This window comes from Pinus tabuliformis, chromosome 5_1 (assembly GCF_031772625.1).
Source record: "Pinus tabuliformis cultivar Carrire ecotype Pingquan chromosome 5_1, CPIR1, whole genome shotgun sequence".
NCBI classification, from domain to species: Eukaryota; Viridiplantae; Streptophyta; class Pinopsida; order Pinales; family Pinaceae; genus Pinus; species Pinus tabuliformis.
Window position 1 is genome coordinate 797705135 of NC_142305.1, and position 19617 is coordinate 797724751.

At 41.7% G+C, this 19617-nt stretch overlaps 1 protein-coding gene across 1 annotated transcript in view; it reads left to right on the forward strand.

Annotated features, from left to right (window-relative positions):
• Nucleotides 1–1947: 1947 nt before the first annotated feature.
• Nucleotides 1948–19617, forward strand: part of LOC149167358 (uncharacterized) — a 75139-nt gene continuing 57469 nt past the window's right edge. Inside the window, exon 1 of the mRNA XM_089432956.1 lies at nucleotides 1948–2733. Coding sequence (XP_089289082.1) covers nucleotides 2243–2733 — 491 coding nt within the window. The 5' untranslated portion in view covers nucleotides 1948–2242. The remainder of the gene's footprint in view (nucleotides 2734–19617) is intronic.

Consider the following 19617-nt stretch of genomic DNA (forward strand, 5'->3'; position numbering starts at 1 on the left):
TCTAATCTAAGATTAGTTGTTTTTAATAGCTTTAAATTATTATTTTTAGCTAATATTAAAATATAGAGAGTTTGTGTTATGGGGTGGATTCTTTATTCTGTTTAAGAATCCCTTTCCATTTAAGAAGTTTGGGCACCGCACGACATTAATATGACTTTGCTAGTTGGATATAATCATCAATCATTTGTATCACTTGGAATGCACCTAATTGACATGTCATGACCAAACCCCAAGTTAGGTACTTTCTACAATACTGAATGTTGGAGTGCTTGTTTCATCATATGCATTGCTACATCACTATCACCTAACAATAAGAAATTTAATTTCACCTTGCTCTGAGCCAAACATACTTAAATAAACAACAACCTAATGTGAGACTACATCATAGTCACCTAACCATATGCAACCTAATGTGCCCTACGTCTGAACCAAACACACTTAGACAAAGAACTACCTAATGTGGGACTACATCATTGCTACTTAAGCATATGCAACCTAATGTAACCTCCCTTTGAGCCAAACATACTTAAACAAAAATTTTCCTAATGCGAGACCATCTATCATCCATCTAAACCAACATGTGATAATCCATGAAGAACATGTCCCTCATTTATTAGATTTTCAAATATCTTTGATGCACTTATCAATGTTATTGCATTGACACAAATAACACACACAATCTATCACATTGTCAAGTCACACTATCCTCCATTAAAGCCCACTATGCAACACCTCGTCAACCATCTGTCCTACTACCTGACAAGACATCCTTGGTCCTCCTAGCCTATGTGCTGGTACATCGTCCTAACCATCTTATGAATCACCATGAGTCAGTCACCAAGGCTACCGAAACATATGAACTTGTTGTGCAACTTCCCAAGCATGCTCGACGTGCCCTCTATTATGCCATTGGCAATGACACCTCAAGCCAAGTCCTTGTATTCTTCCCTACTTTAATTGTTCATGTCCTCGTCAACACAACCTTGTCGGCTCCTTCAATTGAAGGGGTGTTAGTGGTGACGAGACACTCCCACAATTTTCACATTCGAATGTAGCTCTAATACCATTTGTCATATGGCTAAACATTTTGTTTTGCTTGAATATTCCACTCTATTCAAGAAGCTCAGTCACTGCTCAACACCAGCTTGACCTTCCTAATTAAGCATGACCATCAATCACTTGTATCTCTTGAAATACACTTGACCTACATGCCTTGAGCAAACCTAAGCCATGCACCTTCAACAATGCAGAATGTCAAAGTGCTCATTTTACCATAGGTAATCTTGAGTCATCACCACACAACCATAGGCAATGTGTTAGTGCCTCCCTCCACACTAAGCATGCTTGAACAACCCACTACTCATCTTAAAACCATGTTATCATCCATCTAAACCAACACGTGATAGCCCATGAAGATCATGTCCCTCTATCGTTAGGCATTCACATATCTTCAATTCACTCATCAACACTATTACCTTGCCACATATAGTACACAATCTTTTACGTTGCAAGTTTTGTTATCCTCCATCAAAGCTTCTATGCAAAACCTCATTGATCATATGCCTTACTTAATAAGACATCCTTGATCCTCCTAGCTTACATGTTAGTGCACTATTCTAATTTTCTCACAAATCACCATAAGTAAATTACCAAAGCTGCCAAAACATATAGATTCACTCTACAAATTCCCTGACATACCCCTTGTGATGTCAATTAATCCTTTTCATTTACATACCATTAATGACTAACGACTAACTCTTCACGATACATAAAACTTTTATTCAACCCATTTTGCTGTACAAGAATTCTTAAAGCTTTAAGATTTCATTAAAAGAGCTTTACTTTGTTTAGTAAAAGCTTTGTTAAAGAATTACATAGGAATCTCGAGTGGACCGTGTTTGAACATATTTTACTTAAATGCTAAGGCTCGCTACTTTCCAACTCCTACCTGTTAAAAATTGGATTTTGCAGTTGGAAGAAACCATCCTAAGCCCTAGAGAGTGGGGCTTACACATATCCAATAAATCAAACTGATATATGTGGACGTTAATAAATTGTTTTACGGGTACAGGCCACCCTAATTCAAGGCATGGAATCTGCTTGGGCAATATAGATTGCTTTAATCTGCAATACTCTCATTTTACCAACCATCTCAAACTCGAGCCAGAGCCAGCTACGTGCTGATTTGACGTGTCCACTAGTGCTCGAGCAGCTCAAGCCCTGCAGAAAAATTGGGTTCAACATGGTCTTCCATTTGCTACAGAAGATTGCATCATCACCGTATTGCAGAAGCGGAAGCATACCGCCATTGTTATTACATAAAACATCATTCTGTTCCTACAGAGTCATAACACCTCGCGCTTTCTTTTCTGCCAACGCAAATATTCAGACTGCAGAAGCCATCGGTCCCAAGTTGGGTTTTGTTGTAAATCGCAACCAGAACCTCCAGTGCCACAAGACAGAACTCACAACTTCCCAACATCCTGAGGAGGAGGGGAATGATGGCCCTGAAGACGCAAGAGATGCAGGGTTGAAGTCCAAAGTTGAAATACAACACCCTTGGCCAGAATGGATTTCTTTAATGGAACACTTGGTGGAAAAAAATTACTTTGAAAGCCGAGCTGCCTCTGATGAAGACGCAGAATGTTCCAGTACCTCAGACATGTTTAAGGATTTCAACCTCGTCAAAACTGCTTGCCTCAACTTTGCACGAGACCGTTCCGACATACTACGGTATGAAAAGCAACCTGCTATTTGTTTCGTTTTGGTTTTATAGGTTTTTGAATTTTATTTATTTATTTTTTGGACAAGATGCTTCCTTCTGTGGAAATCTGGCTGAGAAGCCAAGTGACCATCTAATCAAGCTCTCTTTGACTTTCTTCCTTTCTCTTTTTTTTTTTCTGGTGAAGTTGGATCATTTATATTACTTTCAAAAATACTGATGCCGACGCTTATCTTCTGCTAGACGCTAGTGGTCTGTCACTTGGAAATCAGCCCAGTAACATAAGTTCAAATTTTCAAATTACTGATTCTATGTGTCAAAATAAAACTATGACTAGCATAGAAATTAAACTCTAATCTAAAAGACACACTGATAATATTAACAATAAAATATCCTACTTCAATAGACTGGCTCACTTGGTTTTCATAGTGAAGGAGAATCCACCTGAACTGGTGGTTGTGGCTCACTGTCATTGTAAGAAGAAGAAAAGTCACTATTTGTTAGGTTCTTGATAAGGGCTGAGACCTTTCTATTGAGCCTGTCCACTTTATCCATCAATTCAGCCATATAGATAACCAATTCTTGCTGGGTATCAACTCTATCAGTTAGGACTCTTCCCATGGGAGTCTTGATGTGCCAGTAAAGATTTATGGTTTGCATATAGGAGGTTGTTCTTGTTCTGGTGGAGTTCCCCACCTCCGGGATCCAATCCTTGGTGTCACATTCAACATGTCTATCTGGTATAAAGCATCTGGATTGCCTAACCTACTCTACATTAGAGATGACTCTTTGAACCATGTTAGTTTTTGTAGCATCAGAGGTGTTCTAGTCTCAAAACTTTATGGAAAGTCTAAAACAAAGGAGTTCTCTATAACCCAGAAATTGTTTCTAGAAATTCCATCTAGAAGTGGCTCAATTAGATTATTAGCCTATTTTTAAATATTTCCTATTCTAAACTTAAGAAAATGGGTTAATTAATCAAAATCAATTGAGATAAGGTGAGAATCATCTTGAAACTCATATGGATTGACTAAGAAATAATCTTGGCCATTGGAGGTCCATAGAAGATTATAAGAATAAGTGATGGGTAGATGGAAAATACACTTGAGGAGTTCGATTTTTCCAGAGAGTTAGCAGTTGCTGGAAGAGTTCGAGCTTCAGAAGGAAGTAGAGACAAAGAGGGGCAGAGATAGTAAGGCCAAAGGAAGCTTTCCAGATCCGACGAGTGCATTTGCATAGAGGCAGAGATAGCCACATTGAGGCTGATGTAGGGGTTGCGCATAAGTCTCTAGAGGTAGTTCGATTCTGCTGGGGAAAAATCGAGTTTCAATTCCAGAGGCCGAAAAGCCATTCCAGAGGCCAGGAGAGACATTTTCCCAGTCAACAACAGACTATATGGCTTGAGGCATCGCTGATTCAGGCCGAGTGTAGAAGGGATTGCGCAAGGGTAATGCAGGTCTATGTAAAAGCAGTTTGGACGACTCACTTGGAGCTGCAGTTAGAGCCCGAATTTGTCTATGGGGTGAGGAAAATTTCTCACTAGATTTTTGCTAGTATTTTTCTCTATAGGATTGCCAGTTTTCAGCATCCAGATTGTACACATAATTTCTCATTGCTGCATAATAATAAAAACCCTCAGTTGCTGCACCGATTTTCCCAAGTTGGGTTTTTCCGGGGACATTTGTCCAAAAATAATTGTGTTAATTTTTATGTGCGCGTGCTAGTATTTTCTCAGTTTCCAGTGCTATTTTCTTCCGTAGTTTATTTGTGAAGATTGTATTGTGAATTATTTGGTATTTATTGTAGCAAATGAATTGTTAAATTAATTAACAATTAGAAAAATAATTTCCAGTTGCCGCAATATGATTTCAGACTTGAAATTCTCACATGGTATCAGAACAACGTGATTGATCAGCTGGGAAGCTCAGAAGTGGAAGACAAAAAATTTCGTTGTTTAGAGGGCTGAAATTTTTTGGGGCTGCGTAGAGCCTTAGCAAGTTAATTCAAGTTGTTTGGGGAGGTTCGATTTTTCGGTGCAGGTTGACAGAAAAATTTGGCTTTCCAGTTAACTGATCCAACATTGAGAGGGAGCAGCAACAACTCAGATTTTTGTTAAGTAGATTGCTTGGTTGGACATAGAGGGTTTTACAGCAGGTTGCAGTAGTAGAACCAACGTCGGGTGGAAGAGAAAAGCACACACAATAGAGGGAAAATTTTTCTCAGGGGACTTCGAGTTTTAGAGGTTTGTTTTTTCTTTTCCAGTTGCAGATTGACAGTAGCTATGAGCATATTTTCTCACTCCAGCAGGGGGTGCGAATTACAGTTCCAACAGCCAAGCCGAGGGAACGAGGGAGTTTTCGACAAGTTTTTTTGAGATGGCCACAATTGGGCTTAGAGATCAGGATAGGTTGGAGGGAGCCTCCAACTATATCATCTAGAAGGCTAGGATGTCCTTCCTTCTAAATGAACATGGACTGAAAGCCTATATAGATAATGTGGTAGTAGTACCCCAGGACCCTGATCAATTGAAGGAGTACAAAAGAGAAATGGCGAAGGCAAAGCGGATGATCTTGGATGGAGTCCGAGATCATATAGTCTCACATATATCTGGCAAGAACACGACCAAGGAGATGTGGGATGGTCTTTCCATGCTATATCAGAGTTCTTCCGAGCAACGAAAGATGTTTCTCCAGGAGAAGCTGAGAAGCGTCACGATGTAAAAGGGCGAGAGCATAGATAGCTTCCTCACTAGGATTCAGGAGGCCTGTGATCAGCTAGCAGCCATTGGGGAGGCACCCCAACCCTAAAGCTTGTACGATTGACACTAAAAATTGTCTCTGAGGATTGGCAAGTGTTTGTCCAAAGTATGTTGGGCAGATACACATTGCCAAGGTGGGACAGGATGTGTGCCGATCTACAACAAGAGGAGTTGAGGCATGCTCTATTGAAGAGTTCCATAAGCGGAAGCAGCAACAAGGGCGTGAAGAGTGAGAAGGAAGAAGAAAATGTGGCCCTAGCATCCAAGAGTCCTAGTTAGGGGCAGGGGGGAAAAGAAGGAGAAGAAGGACTTGTCAAAGGTCAAGTGCTTTAGATGTGGTGAGTTTGGTCACTAAAATACGTAGTGTCCTCTCAGGAAGAAGGACAAGCAGGAGAAGTGGGACCAGGGGACAACGTTATACGAGATAGACAAGTTGTCCTCTAGGTTGGAGGAGGACTTCACTATGATGGCAACTATACCTCCAGGGGTGAGGTGGGGCGACATGAAGCTGTAGTCCAGAGTTGCAGAAGATTGGGCTGGATCCTTGAGGTGTCCTCCTCATGGATCATTACCTTGCTATGAGGGTCCACATTATTTGGTAACAGGATGGATCAGTGTCAGTTGATGTAGTCAGATTCCAAAATGACAGTTGCAGACTAGTAGCAGTCAGATGCAGAGGAGCGTAGTGTAGTGTTGGCAGCAGTGCAGAGTCAGCAACAACGAAAATTCATCAGTGGATAGTGCAGTAGCTAGTAGTAGTCAGGACTTGGGAGACAAATGCATCATATTGAACACAATTGATTTAGTATTTAGGATGCTTCTTAGTTGCAGTAGCAACAACAACAGTTGAGAGGGAGTTGCAGTGCAAATGCAGGGTTGGCAGTAGTATGGCAGTGTCAGCAGCAGCATAGATGCAACATCAGAGTTGCGCAGCGGTTGGTGGGCAGTGGCCAAATATTAGCAGCGTGACAAAGGGTGGTACAAAAACAGGGTGTTGTGGCAGAGTGTGCAGCACTAGAGAGAACACCTTCCTCTCTAAGAGGGAGTGTTAGTTTCTGTAGCATTGGAGGTGTTCTAGTCTCGAAACTTTGTGGAGAGGCTAAAACATAGGAGTTCTCCATAACCCAAAAATCGTTTATGAAAATTCCACGTAGAAGTGTCTCAATTAGATTATTAGCCTATTTTTAAATATTTCCTAAGTCTAAACTTAGGAAAAGGGGTTAATTAACCAAAATTAATTGAGATAAGTTGAGAATCATCTAGAAACTCACACGGATCGACTGGGAAATAATCTTGGCTGTTGGAGATCCAACAAAAGATTATAAGAAGAAGTCAATGGGTAGATGGAGAATACACTTGAGGGGTTCGATTTCCTTAGAGAGTTCGATTTCTCCAAAGAGCTAGCAGTTGCCAGAAGAGTTCGAGCTTCAAAAGGAAGCATATATAGAGAGGGGCAAAGACAGTGAGGCCGAATGAAGCTTTCCGATCCGGCGAGTGCATTTGTAGAGAGGCAGAGATAGCCACAGTGAGGCTGACGCAGACACTGCGCATAAGTCTCTAGAGGCAGTTCGATTTTGTTGGGGAAAAATCAAGTTTTAGTTCCAAAGGTCGGAAAGCCATTCCAGAGGCTAGGAGAGACGTTTTCCTAGTCAGTGATAGACTAGATGACTTGAGGAGAAGCTAATTAAGGCTGAGCATAGAAGGGACTGCGCAAGGGTGATGCAGGCCTGCGCAAAAGGAGTTTGGACGACTCACTTGGAGCTGTAGTTAGAGCCCAGATTTGCATGTGGGGTGAGGAAAAGTCCTTACTAGATTTTTGCCAATATTTTTCTTTGCAGGATTGCCAGTTTTCGGCATCCAGATTGTACTCAGAATTTCTCATTGTTGCATAATAATAAAAACCCTCAGCTGCTGCATTGGTTTTCCCAAGTTGGGTTTTTTCGGGGACATTTGTCCAAAAATAACTGTGTTAATTTTATGTGTGTGTGTTAGTATTTTCTCAGTTTCCAGCGCTATTTTCTTCTGCAGTTTATTTGTGAAGGTTGCAGTGTGAATTATTTGGTATTTGCCGTAGCAAATAAATTGTTAAACTAATTAACAATTAGAAAAATAATTTCTAGTTGCTACAATAGGATTTCATACTTGAAATTATCACAAACTGTTGCAGGGATGATATCATTGTATGTTCCATAGTTGCTTGTGCAGTGGCCTAGGCTCGAGTGTTATGGTTGGAAGAAGGACTATGATCTAAGGCTAGAGTAAAACCAACCCGCCCTCTTCTTCTGCCACGTTGAGTAGCAGATATTCGACGCCTGGCTTGAGATTGGGGTTGAGAACAAATAGTAATGCGAGAGACGAGGAAGGGTGAAGGGCTACATAAGAATCAAGAGTAGCTTTAGATAAGACTCAGATAATTGATAAAGGAGAGTGGAAAACTTTGCCAAATGAAATGGGACTGGCACTGGAGAATTCAAATATGGGAGTTTGGAAAGGTGGTGGATAGAATAACCAAAGAGAAGCCAAGAAGTCACTGAGCCCATGGTTGCGAGGGAACGCCCTCACCCCTCCTCCCCCCTCTCGAACCATTCTTGAAGGGAGCACGCTCCCTAATTTTTTTTTCGCTCCCTAGTTTTTTTTGCAATTTTTTTATGCAAACATATTCCAACCACAATTTTTTTCAAAGAAACAAGATTTTTTGAGTGGGGCAACCTAATGATCAAGCCTATGGCCCTAGTATTGATATGCAATTCATGTAATGTTAAATTCTTAAAGTAAAAGTGACATTCTCCTTTATCTGTCATTTTCATCTTTTTACTTAAAATTTTAACATTACCATGAAATGACTTATGACGTTTGAGAGTGGTTCCGACCTCATTGGATTTCATATGGAGAAAGTAGAATAATAGATCTCACTCAAAATCCAACAAACTTATTAGTTTTTTAGGATTTCAAGGTTGGGGGATTGCAATGTTTCCATTGGATTTTGTCATGTACTAGGGTATGGAACTCGTCAAGAACACCAATCCCTTTATGTACCTTGATGTTAGTGACATTGGTTGTCGAACTCCTCTATCATGACCCTACTAAAAATGTACCCATCACTCAAACAAAATATTGACTTGACATGCTACGCTTTTTCTATCTTATGTTAATGCTTAGAGGGTGATATTAATGACAAATATCCCAAGATAGGCAATGATTTTGATGATATGTAGGTGTTGACCCTACCGCCTACACCTACCTACAAGTCAGTGAGAAAAACCTTCAACCCCATGAGGCGTGGTTAGTGGCAGGGAACTTAGAGAAGGGGCTGTCACACTGTTCTCGACTCTGTTAGTCTAATCTATCTCCTAGGTTAGCTAAGGGGGGTGGTCCCTAATGAAAAGTTAAGTTAAAAGTGATATGAGGTTCTAGGAGGAAAGTTAATTTGGATTACTTGTCAAAAATAACTTGTTTCCAAGAATTAAGCAAGCATATAAATGTGCAAATTTCAATGATATATTCAAAGTATAGACCAGTGCATTCAAGTAAATAACAATAGCTTGCTCAAAAAATGAAATCAAGATACAATGATAGACAATTCAAATGTTAGACCAGAATAAGCATATGAACACCAATTGCAACTATAAAGGAAATAGTACTTTGGAAGAAAATGCCCCAGATAACCAGATACATCAATTACTCATGAGCATAATGATCATCATAGCAATAACCTGAAATAGAACTACATCAATGATCAATATTCTTGTGAAAATTCTATCACTGTAGCAAATGATTTACTTTTCCTACTTATTTCATCATAAGTTATTCATGAAATTACTTCAACAAACATTAAAATAAATACTGCTGCAGATATCACAGCGTAATACAGAAACAAACATATTCACACATTGACATAGTTATTTTGGACTAATGTCCCCGGAAAAACCCAATGTGGGAAAACCGGTGCAACAAGGGAGGATTTTATTATTCAGCAATTTTCTTGTACAACAGGGTGCCAAACTGGCTTACCCACAGATAAACAAACTTCCAATACTTTTCTAAACCTAGCATAGGCCTTACTGACCTCTGTTATAGCCTGAAACCCTCTGCGTCAGCGTACTGAGGTTCTTCACAGTCTCTTTGGGCTTCTGCGTCACTCCTGCAGCCTCTGCGTCACTCCTGCAGCCTCTGCGTGGATGACGCAGGCCCTTCTGGCTCTGCGCAGTCTCTGCGTGGCTTCCTCTGTCTTTGCGTCTGTCTCTTTTGTGCTGATGTCCTGTCTCTCTGTTTCGTACGTGCTGCCTCCTGACTACTCTCCAGACCACTGGTTCAATTTCTCAGCAAACCACACTCCAGAAATTGAACTGACTAGTCTTCCTCAGTGTGTTCTCCAAGTGCCCCTCAAGTCTCCTCTTATACTTTTTCTGTTGACATCTCAACGGCCGAGATGAAGTCCTTAATCAACGACTAAGATTAGATCTGGCTTGATCCATGTCTTTTGGACCATTCTAACACAGATTCATATTAATACACATTAATGTTTTATTTTCCCTAAGTTTAGACTTAGGGACTCCATTAAAAATATTAATTATTTTAATATCTCCTGATCTGTTTAGAATCTGCCCAAACTCTTTTTGGGTATTGGAGATCTTATGTGCCCCAACCTCTCCACCAAATTTCGTGGTTAGAGCACATATGATGCTACCCAAAATCAACACTCCCTCTTAGCGAGGTCTATGCTCTAGCAATACTCCTCATTGAGTATTACTCTGATCATCCGGCATTGGTACTTGTGCTGATGCTAGGCCTTCCTGCCCAACATCCTCTGCACTGTTGCCTCTTGTACTGCTGCGCATGACTCTGCTACCGCCATTGCTACATTTGTACGACAAATCCCTCTGCATCCGTGCTCCTGCTGGTCCTTTCTCCCAACACTACATCCACACTGCAACTTCCTCTGCATCGGTGCTGCTGTTGGTCCTTTCTCCCAATACTATATCTGCATTGCAACTCCCTCTGCATTTGTGCTGCTATTGGTCCTTACTCCCAACACTGCATCTGCACTGCAACTCCCTCTTCATTCGTGCTGCTAACACACTACTTTTGAAAGGGGTTCTTTACCATCCCCATCTTTTCCTTGAAGTAGTCAAATTTTGACTTCCCAAGGGCCTTGGTGAGGATATCTACCACTTGTTCCCCTGTAGGAGTGTAGCTCAACTGTACAGTTCCTCGTTGGACACAATCTCTGACAAAGTGACACCGGATATCAATATGCTTTGACCTATCATGAAACACTGGATTCTCAGAGAGTGATGCAACTCTGATTATCACACATGATCCTAGTCGCCTCCATATTTCTTCTGAATAGGTTTACCAACAGTTTTCTAAGCCATATGGCCTCACACGAAGCTGTGCTTGCTGCCATATATTCTGCTTCAGACGAGCTCAAAGCCACAAACTTATTTTTGCTACTGCACCAGGAGGTTATTCTTGATCCAATGTTGAAACAGTACCCAGAGGTACTTTTCCGATCCACTGAACTTCCTGCCCAATTTGCATTAGTAAATCCACTCAACCTGATATCCTTCCCCTTGTTGTACAAGAGCCCATAATCAACTGTTCCCTGTAAATACCTGAGAACGTGCTTAGCTGCTGCCTAGTGAGCCCTCTTTGGTTCTACCATGAACTTACTGAGTGTGTTTACAGCATAGCAAATATCTGGCCTGGTATTGACTAGATACATCAGGGACCCTGTGAGTTGTCGGTATAGGGTGGAACCGACATCCTTGTTTTCTGATGCATTAATCTTCTTCCAGTTGGTGATCATTGGTGTAGCCATAGGTCTACAGTCTCCCATCTCGAATCTTTTCAGGATTTCTATAGCATACCTTCCTTGTCCAAGGAAGATTTCTCCTTTCTGCTGCCAAACTTCCAACCCTAGGAAATAGTTCATTCGTCCTAGATCCTTCATATCGAACTTTGTAGCTAGATTCTTCTTGCAGTCTTCAATGAGTCTGGATGATCCTGTCTGGAAGAGATTATCCACATATAATACTAAGATAAGTGGCTCGCTCTCTACGACCAGATAGTAGAGATTCGGATCCGCGTCACTCTTAACAAACCCCATCTTCTGCAAGTAGCCATATATTCGACCATACCACGCTCTTGGTGCCTGCTTCAGCCCATACAAGGCTTTCTTCAGTGTGCATACATGAGACTTCTTCTCATGAGTTTCAAAGCCCTCTGGTTGTTCAATGTATACTTCTTTTTCTATCGTTCAAAAATGCCGTCTTGACATCCATCTGATGGATCTCCCATCCCATCTGGGCTGCAAGAGATATCACGGTCCTAATAGATGTATACCTGGCTACCGGGGTGAAGGTTTCCTCATAGTCAATCCCTTCCTTTTGAGCATACCCCTTAGCCACAAACCTGGCCTTGTATTTTTCAACACTGCCGTCCGCAACATATTTGATCTTGTAGATCCATCTTGAACCTACCACAGATTTGTCTTGAGGCCTTGACACCACCTCCCAGACATTGTTTACCATTATGGAGTTATACTCCTCCACCATCGCATCTAGCTAGACTTGATGATGAGCTGCCTCCTTGAAGCTGGCAGGCTCACCATCTTAAGCTACTAACGCCTGATACCCATCTGGCTGTTTTCGTTCCCTTTTACTGTTCCTTGGCTCTCTGATGAAGTTCTCTGCATCACACAGAATCTGACGAAGTTCCCTATTGGTTCTTCCTCTGCCAACAGGCGCTTCTGTTTGCTCCTCTTCCTCATCCCGAGAATCTTCCTGATTTGAGGAAGGATTCTTCACTTCCGTTGGTTGAAGAGGCATGACCAACGGATCCTCTTTCGACCGCTCCTTGGAAGGCATTTCGTGAGATCTACTGAAAGCTCTATCCTCCATGAACTTTACATCTCGTCGTACTACTACCTTCCTGTTCCCTGGAAGATAGATCCTGTATGCCTTAGCGTTCTCGCTATATCCTGCCAGATACCTCTTTTCTGCAGTCTGATCCAGCGTCTTCCTCTTTTCTTCGGGTATGCGACAATATGCTAAACTCCCAAATTCCCTGAAATGACTGACTTCAGGTGTCTTCCCAGTGAAGACTTTCTCTGGAGTAATCTTGCCCAATGCTCGATGAGGAGTCCTGTTCTGAACGTAGACAATTGTGTTGCATGCTTTTGCCCACAGGAATTTTGGCATATCCTGATCATACAGCATGGCCCTAGCTGCTTCTACAATAGTCTTGTTTTTCCTTTCTGCCACCCCATTCTGCTCCGGATTGTGGGGAGCTGCCCACTCTCTTCTGATGCCCTCCTTAGCGCAATAATCAGTGAAGTCCTTATTGACATATTCTCCATCGTTATCTGAGCGCAAGACTTTTATTTCCTTACCTGTCAGATTCTACACTAGAGCCTTGAACTCCTTGAATCGACAGAAAACCTCATCCTTGGTTTTCAGAAAATAGATCCAAGTTTTCCTCAAGTGGTCATCAGTGAAGGTAAGGAAATACTCGACACCGTTGAGAGTTTTGACAGACATAGGTCCGCAGATATCTGAGTGTATCAATCTTAGTACACTCTTGGCCCTGTGGTTGCTCCTAGGAAATGCTGCCTTGGCATACTTTCCCAGAGCGCATCCCCTGCGTACATCATCTTGTTTTATACTCAGATCCGAAACTCTTGTTACAGTGCTCCTGAGAATTCTCAGAGCTCCATGGTGCAAGTGACCCATCCTTCTGTGCCATAGTTCATTCAAGTCTTTGTCCCCATGACTGCCTATTAGTGCCATTGGAGATTCTAGTTGTAATTTGTACAACCGATTACTTTTGATCCCGATCTGCACTTTCTTTTTTCAGCTCGGGTGTTTGACGTATACCTTTTCTTTGATGAAGTAGACGTCATAGTCCTTGCCTTGTAGTTGTGACACAAAAAGTAAGTTCATCCCCAATCTTGGTACATGTAGCACATTTGTGGCACAGAACCGCTCTCCCGATTCTGTTTGAAAAACTATTGTACCCTTTCCTATTGGAGTACACTTTGCCTTGTTCCCCATGGTGATCTAAAAGTTCATCTTCTCTTCTCAATATTCTGAGAAACACTCCCTGATTTCCGTCATATGCCACGAGGCTCCACTGTCTATATACCATACATCTGATGATGCAACACTAGTCATGCACGCCACTTCTTCCAACTTGGAAGCAAACATAGAGAAATCCAAATCTCTCTCTCTCTTGTGCAATCTTTTGAAAATCTGCGTGAGTCCCTGAGGTGGATGCCTCTACATCATGGTTTCGACCCATAACCGATTTTCCCTTTCTGTCTCTGATTACTTCCTCTGATACCATGTGAAAATTCTATCATTGCAGCAACTGATTTACTTTTCCTACTTATTTCATCATAAGGTATTCATGAAATTACTTCAACAAACATTAAAATAAATACTACTGCAGATATCACACTGTAATCAGAAACAAACATATGCACACATTGACACAGTTATTTTGGACTAATGTCCCCAGAAAAACCCAATGTGGGAAAATCAGCGCAGCAAGGGAGGATTTTATTATTCAGCAATTTTCTTGTACAACAGGGTGCCAAATTGGCTTACCCATAGATAGACAAACTTTCAGCACTTTTCTAAACCCAGCGTAGACCCTATTGACCTCTGCTACAGCCTAAAACCCTCTGCGTCAGCCTACTGAGGCTCTGCACAGCCTCTCTGGGCTTCTACGTCACTCCTGCAGCCTCTGCGTGGATGACGTAGGCTCTTCTGGCTCTGCGCAGTCTCTGCTGCCTCTACGTGGCTTCCTCTGTCTCTGCGTCTGCCTCTTCTGCGTTGATCTCCCGTCTCTCTGTTCCGTACTTGCTGCCTCCTGACTGCTCTCCAGACCACTGATTCAATTTCTCAGTAAACCCCGCTCCAGAAATTGAACTGACTGATCTCCCTTTGTGTGTTCTCCAAGTGCCTCTCAAGCCTCCTCTTATACTTTTTCTGTTGACATCTCAACGGCCGAAATTAAGCCCCTAATCAACGGCTAAGATTAGATCTGGCTTGATCCATGTCTTTTGGACCATTTTAACACAGATTCATATTAATACACATTAATATTTTATTTTCCCTAACTTTAGACTTAGAGACTCCATTAAAAATATTAATTATTTTAATATCTCCTGATCTGTTTAGAATATGCCCAAACCCTTTCTGGGTATTGGAGATCTTATGTGCCCCAACCTCTCCACCAAATTTCGTGGCTAGAGCACATCCGATGCTACCCCAAATCAACAATTCTAAGTACAAGAAAATTAAATTGTTGCAAAAGTAAATGACTCACAATACTTGCATCATAAATGCTTCTTGAAATGAAATGAATGATATTTGAAAATGAAACTCAAAACACATCAAGACAACAAAATGAGAAATTGCAAGTAAAGTAAAATGATGATGTAAATGTGCTTTTGGTTGATTTTATTAGTTAAACTCTAAAAGCAAGATTTCAATTAAACTCCAATCCTCAGACCTCACCCTCGCCCAAAAATTAGGATCTCACAGTGAAGAGTCAATAGAGGTGGAGGGTCCCTAAATGTCTATACAACCAACTTAAGTTGGAGGTTAATTTTGAATGAGGCTTTGGAAACTTGTAAAATGCAACTAATTTAATATGCCTACTATGTCATGCAAGTAAATTTGCAAAAGTCAAGTAAATGATGGAAATTGCCTTAAACACAAGATTGCATACACATGTAGGATTTGTGAAAAATATTTGCTTTGTCTTATGATAGTTTTGTGATTTACCCAAAAACAAATAAAACTTGAGAGATGCCTTGCATGTAAGTAAATAACAATGCTTGTGATTAAGTGAACTCAAGATTGATTAACTTTGCAAAAGAAATGGACTTGAATTTGCAATATGAAATTAAAATGACTTATAGAAAATTAAGTTAATGAACATGTGAAGAGTAGATTGTTCAAAGTAAAGTGCTTGTAGCTCAAATCAACATATAAAATGGAGAATGCAAAACCTTAAGTTGAATTGTAGCAAACTTATTTGAACAAAATAAAAATGTGATGAGTGAGGTTGTGTAAATTTTAAGCATGCAATTAAAATGGAAAACGAGAAGATGCAAAAGTTAATTCACCCACATGTTTCTCTCCCTAAATGGAGAGAAGGGATGCCATGGGTAAAACCCAAGCTCCCACAAGAAAAATAGATCTTTTATTAGCTTTTTACAATGAGTAGAAGACCCCTTAATGGGCTACCCAAAAGATGGAAGAGACAATTACAAAATAGGAGTCTATAGGAACCAAGATCTCCTTCCAAGAAGTGGCAACCACAATGGCCAAGAAACAACTCTTGAAATCTGAAAATTACAAGTGCACAAAGGCCCACGGCCAAGCTAATTTGCTATTATCCAAGATTGCCCACGACCTCCCTAAAGTTGATCTTCAAGTGCTCATGGGGTCCTACAACAAATAGTTAGAGTTTCAAACTTTAGCTTCCTCAATCCTGTCAACACAAAAGGTGAGCATAGTCCATAAATAGATTTGAATTTTTTTGCAAAACCCACACTCAAACTTAATGTAAAACAAAGAGGAATGTTAACAAATATAATTGTTAAGATTAGGTATGTTCTATGCTAGAGCAATTTATTAAATTTTCACAGTTAGCAATCACATCAGCATTATGATAAACTGCAGATAGAACATAAATATAAAACGCAGAAGACAAGCCAAGACAAGAGGACACAAGATATGGCGCGAGCCAGGGACAAACCCCACAATGTGTGGGGAAACCCTTTGATCAAATCTTCTTTTATCTTCAAAGTTCAACAGAGAGAGAGAGAGAGAGAGAGTACAATTACAACAGAAGTCAACACTTTGACTTATCTAGATCTAGCATAGATCATTTCGTATAGCGATGAGATCAGTTGAAGACATTCTGCTTCAACTGATTCTCAAGGTGACTCCTTCACCTATCATTCTGTTGTATCTTGTCCATGTGCTGTACCTCATCATATTGCAACATCATACCATGTTCCTGAGCTGCACCATGCTGCTTTACTGCTGAGTTGTACGCTGTACATAACTTGCTGCTCTTAATCATCATGCTGCTGCTCTAGCTGTCACTGCTTATTAGATAGGTCACCTTAAACTATCCTCATGAACAGCCTCATCACTACACTGGTTGGGGCACAAACTCCGTCTGCTACAGCACCCTATTCACACCCATCAGATTCAACACAGCCTCTTGATCAGGCATAATAGACTGAGGTATTGTCTCCCTTCCTAGCTGTTGTCAAACGCTGGAATATAAGGCTAGAACCAGCCCCTGTACTCACCCAACAGCCCACTAAAAGGGCTTAGTCCAACCGCAATGTTTTCTGTGCAATCCGCTGCTCAAGACAGAGATAAACCTTGCCACAAATGCCCTCACAAACAACCCAGAAGTAGACTCCTGTAATGTGGCCTTAATGCTGGTTCATTTGCACTTCAAAACAGTCATGAGAATGACCCTAACGTCCTTCTCTTCTTCGCTGAAGTTGCCCTAACCTGCGGCCCTAAAACAGAGACCCTTCTCCTTGTCTTAAGGCTCCTTCTCTTGCTGTGGATTAGGGCCTTCTTGACTGTGGCTAGATATCTCTTCAAGGTGGCTAGGACTTGTGTTTGAGTCTCCTCTTCACCTGCGGCTAGACCTTTGCGTTTTATCCTTTGCGAAAACAGGACTGCGTATAGGATGGCTCCATTTCAACTGCGGTTGTGCCTCCTTTTATTACTGTAGCTAGGGCTTATTACGATCACCTTTATACATCGTATAAGGATCCTCTGTGACTGCATCTAGATGTCCAGCATTTCATCTTCGTTAGGGCAACGTAGATATTAGGGCACTCCTTTTAGATCTCTTCTCCATCAAAACCCAAAACAGGATGAAGAGAGATCACTAGAGAGTGAGTTACCAAATGACTTCAAATCCTCTTCTATTTATACTAACGTGTAGATGATGAATAGACACGACGTTTGGCCTTCTAGAGCCTACATAAAAGTTGGTCGGCTTGATAATAATTACATAAACAAAATAAATTCATATCTCCATAAATACTTATCGGAATCGGATGATCTTTGGATCAATCCTACACCTCTCGACGAGAGGGATCCAATAAAATTATCAGCTGCCATAAATAAGTTGACCCACATGGAGTTTTGCCCTAGTTGCCAATTTAACACTCCCTCTCAACTAGGGGGAACTCCATCTGTTGATCCATATGTCTGACTGTACTATCTCTGCCATCAGTGCCCTGCATTGCTCTGCTCATCTTTGCTCAGCTCTGCTGGCTCGGCTCTGCTCTGCTCAGCGCTGCTGGCTCTGCTAGCTCTGCTCTGCCCAGCTCAGCTCTGCTAGCTTTGCTCTGCTGGCTCTGCTCATCTCCGCTGAACTATGAAGAAGAAGAATTGATCGCGAATGAGTCATATCATTCTCCACTGACCTGAAGTCAGTCTCAGAGTGCATACCACTAGTCCCAAACCAGTCTCAACTGACCCGAAGTCAGCGTCATAGTATGTACCACTCTCACTGGTCCCAGACCAGTACTGCACTGACACGAAGTCAGTCTCGAAGTATGTACCACTGGTCCCAGACCAGTCTCAGCCGACCCGAAGTCAGCGTCATAGCATGTACAACTCCTACTACTGGTCCCAGACCAGTATCATTGATCCCAGATCAATGGAGGACATCCTAGCGTAGGGAGTACGATAGATACAACGATGCGTCCATCGGTATTACTATGGTCCCTAACTTCATTTCCCTGCTTATTGATCAGATGAGAGGTACTTCCCATGAGTCCCAGACTGCATGGGTAGGAAGCCTCGACAGGAGAACTTAATCAATCCTGTCCTCACAGGAGAACACATCAATCCTGCTACAATCGCCATGGAGAACACATCAATCCAGGCCTCACAGGAGAACACATCAATCCTGCTACAATCGCCATGGAGAACACATCAATCCAGGCCTCACAGGAGAACTAATCATCCTGCTACATAAGAGAGCGAATCATCTTGTCCCACAAGAGAGCGGATCATCTTGTCCCACAAGAGAGCGAATCATCTTGTTTCAGTGCGCACCACCAGGGGAGGGTGAGTCACCCTGTGGTCGTATGTTGCTCCAATAGAACTGCAAGCCCCCCAAAGCTCCTAGAGCTCAATGTATGCAGCATGCAGGACCCTTTTACAAAGGTCTCTCGACGACTCCAAGTCGTTCGGGAAAATCACAAATTTGATCTTTCCTCAGGGCTCTGTCCTGTACATCATCTCAGTGTGATGGAGCCTCCTTGATCATCGACTTACCATATCTTAGATAAGGCAGTAATTGATGTCTATCTGCTGGAGCAATTGTCAAATACGGGATTCCTCAATAATCGAATCCCATCTCTGGTTGTCACAGAGATTCACAGTGGTATTCATCATGTGTACAAACAGCTCACTGAAGAGCTTCAGCAACCAGACTGCCTCACAGAAGGCCATACTATCAGCAATGTATTCTGCTTTGGTGGTGCTCAGAGTCACCGACTTCTGCTTCCTGCTCATCCAGGATATCAAGGCAGATTCCAAACAACACTGAGAAGTGCTCTAGTGATCCTCCATACTTCCTGCCCACTCATCATTCGAATAATCATGTGGTTTCATATTTCCGGCAGTGTATCTCAATTCATGAGAGATTGTGCCCTGAAGATATCTTAGAAGACTCTTGGCACCAATCAAGTGAGGCTCAACCAAATATGAGCTCACCATGCTAACTGCAACACAGATGTCCGGACGGAGGTTCTCGAAGAACATCAACGCGAATGAGTTTATGAAACTCAGAGGCATTTCCCAAATCTGGTTCGACATCATTACCATATAACTTCTGAAAGTTAAGATCCTCGAGGCAGTCACAAGCTTGCATCTTATCTTCCCACATTCTAGATCTAACTCCCTCTGTCTCCTATAAATGAGAGGGTCTGCACCTGTCAGACATAGGTGCCGGTACGAGAGGTTTATCATCCACAACCTTCGAGTAATGGTTTGGATCGGTTTCACTCCTAGTGAATCTCAGCTGCATTAGACAGCTATCAATCCTCTCATATTATGCCTGAGGTGTTTTT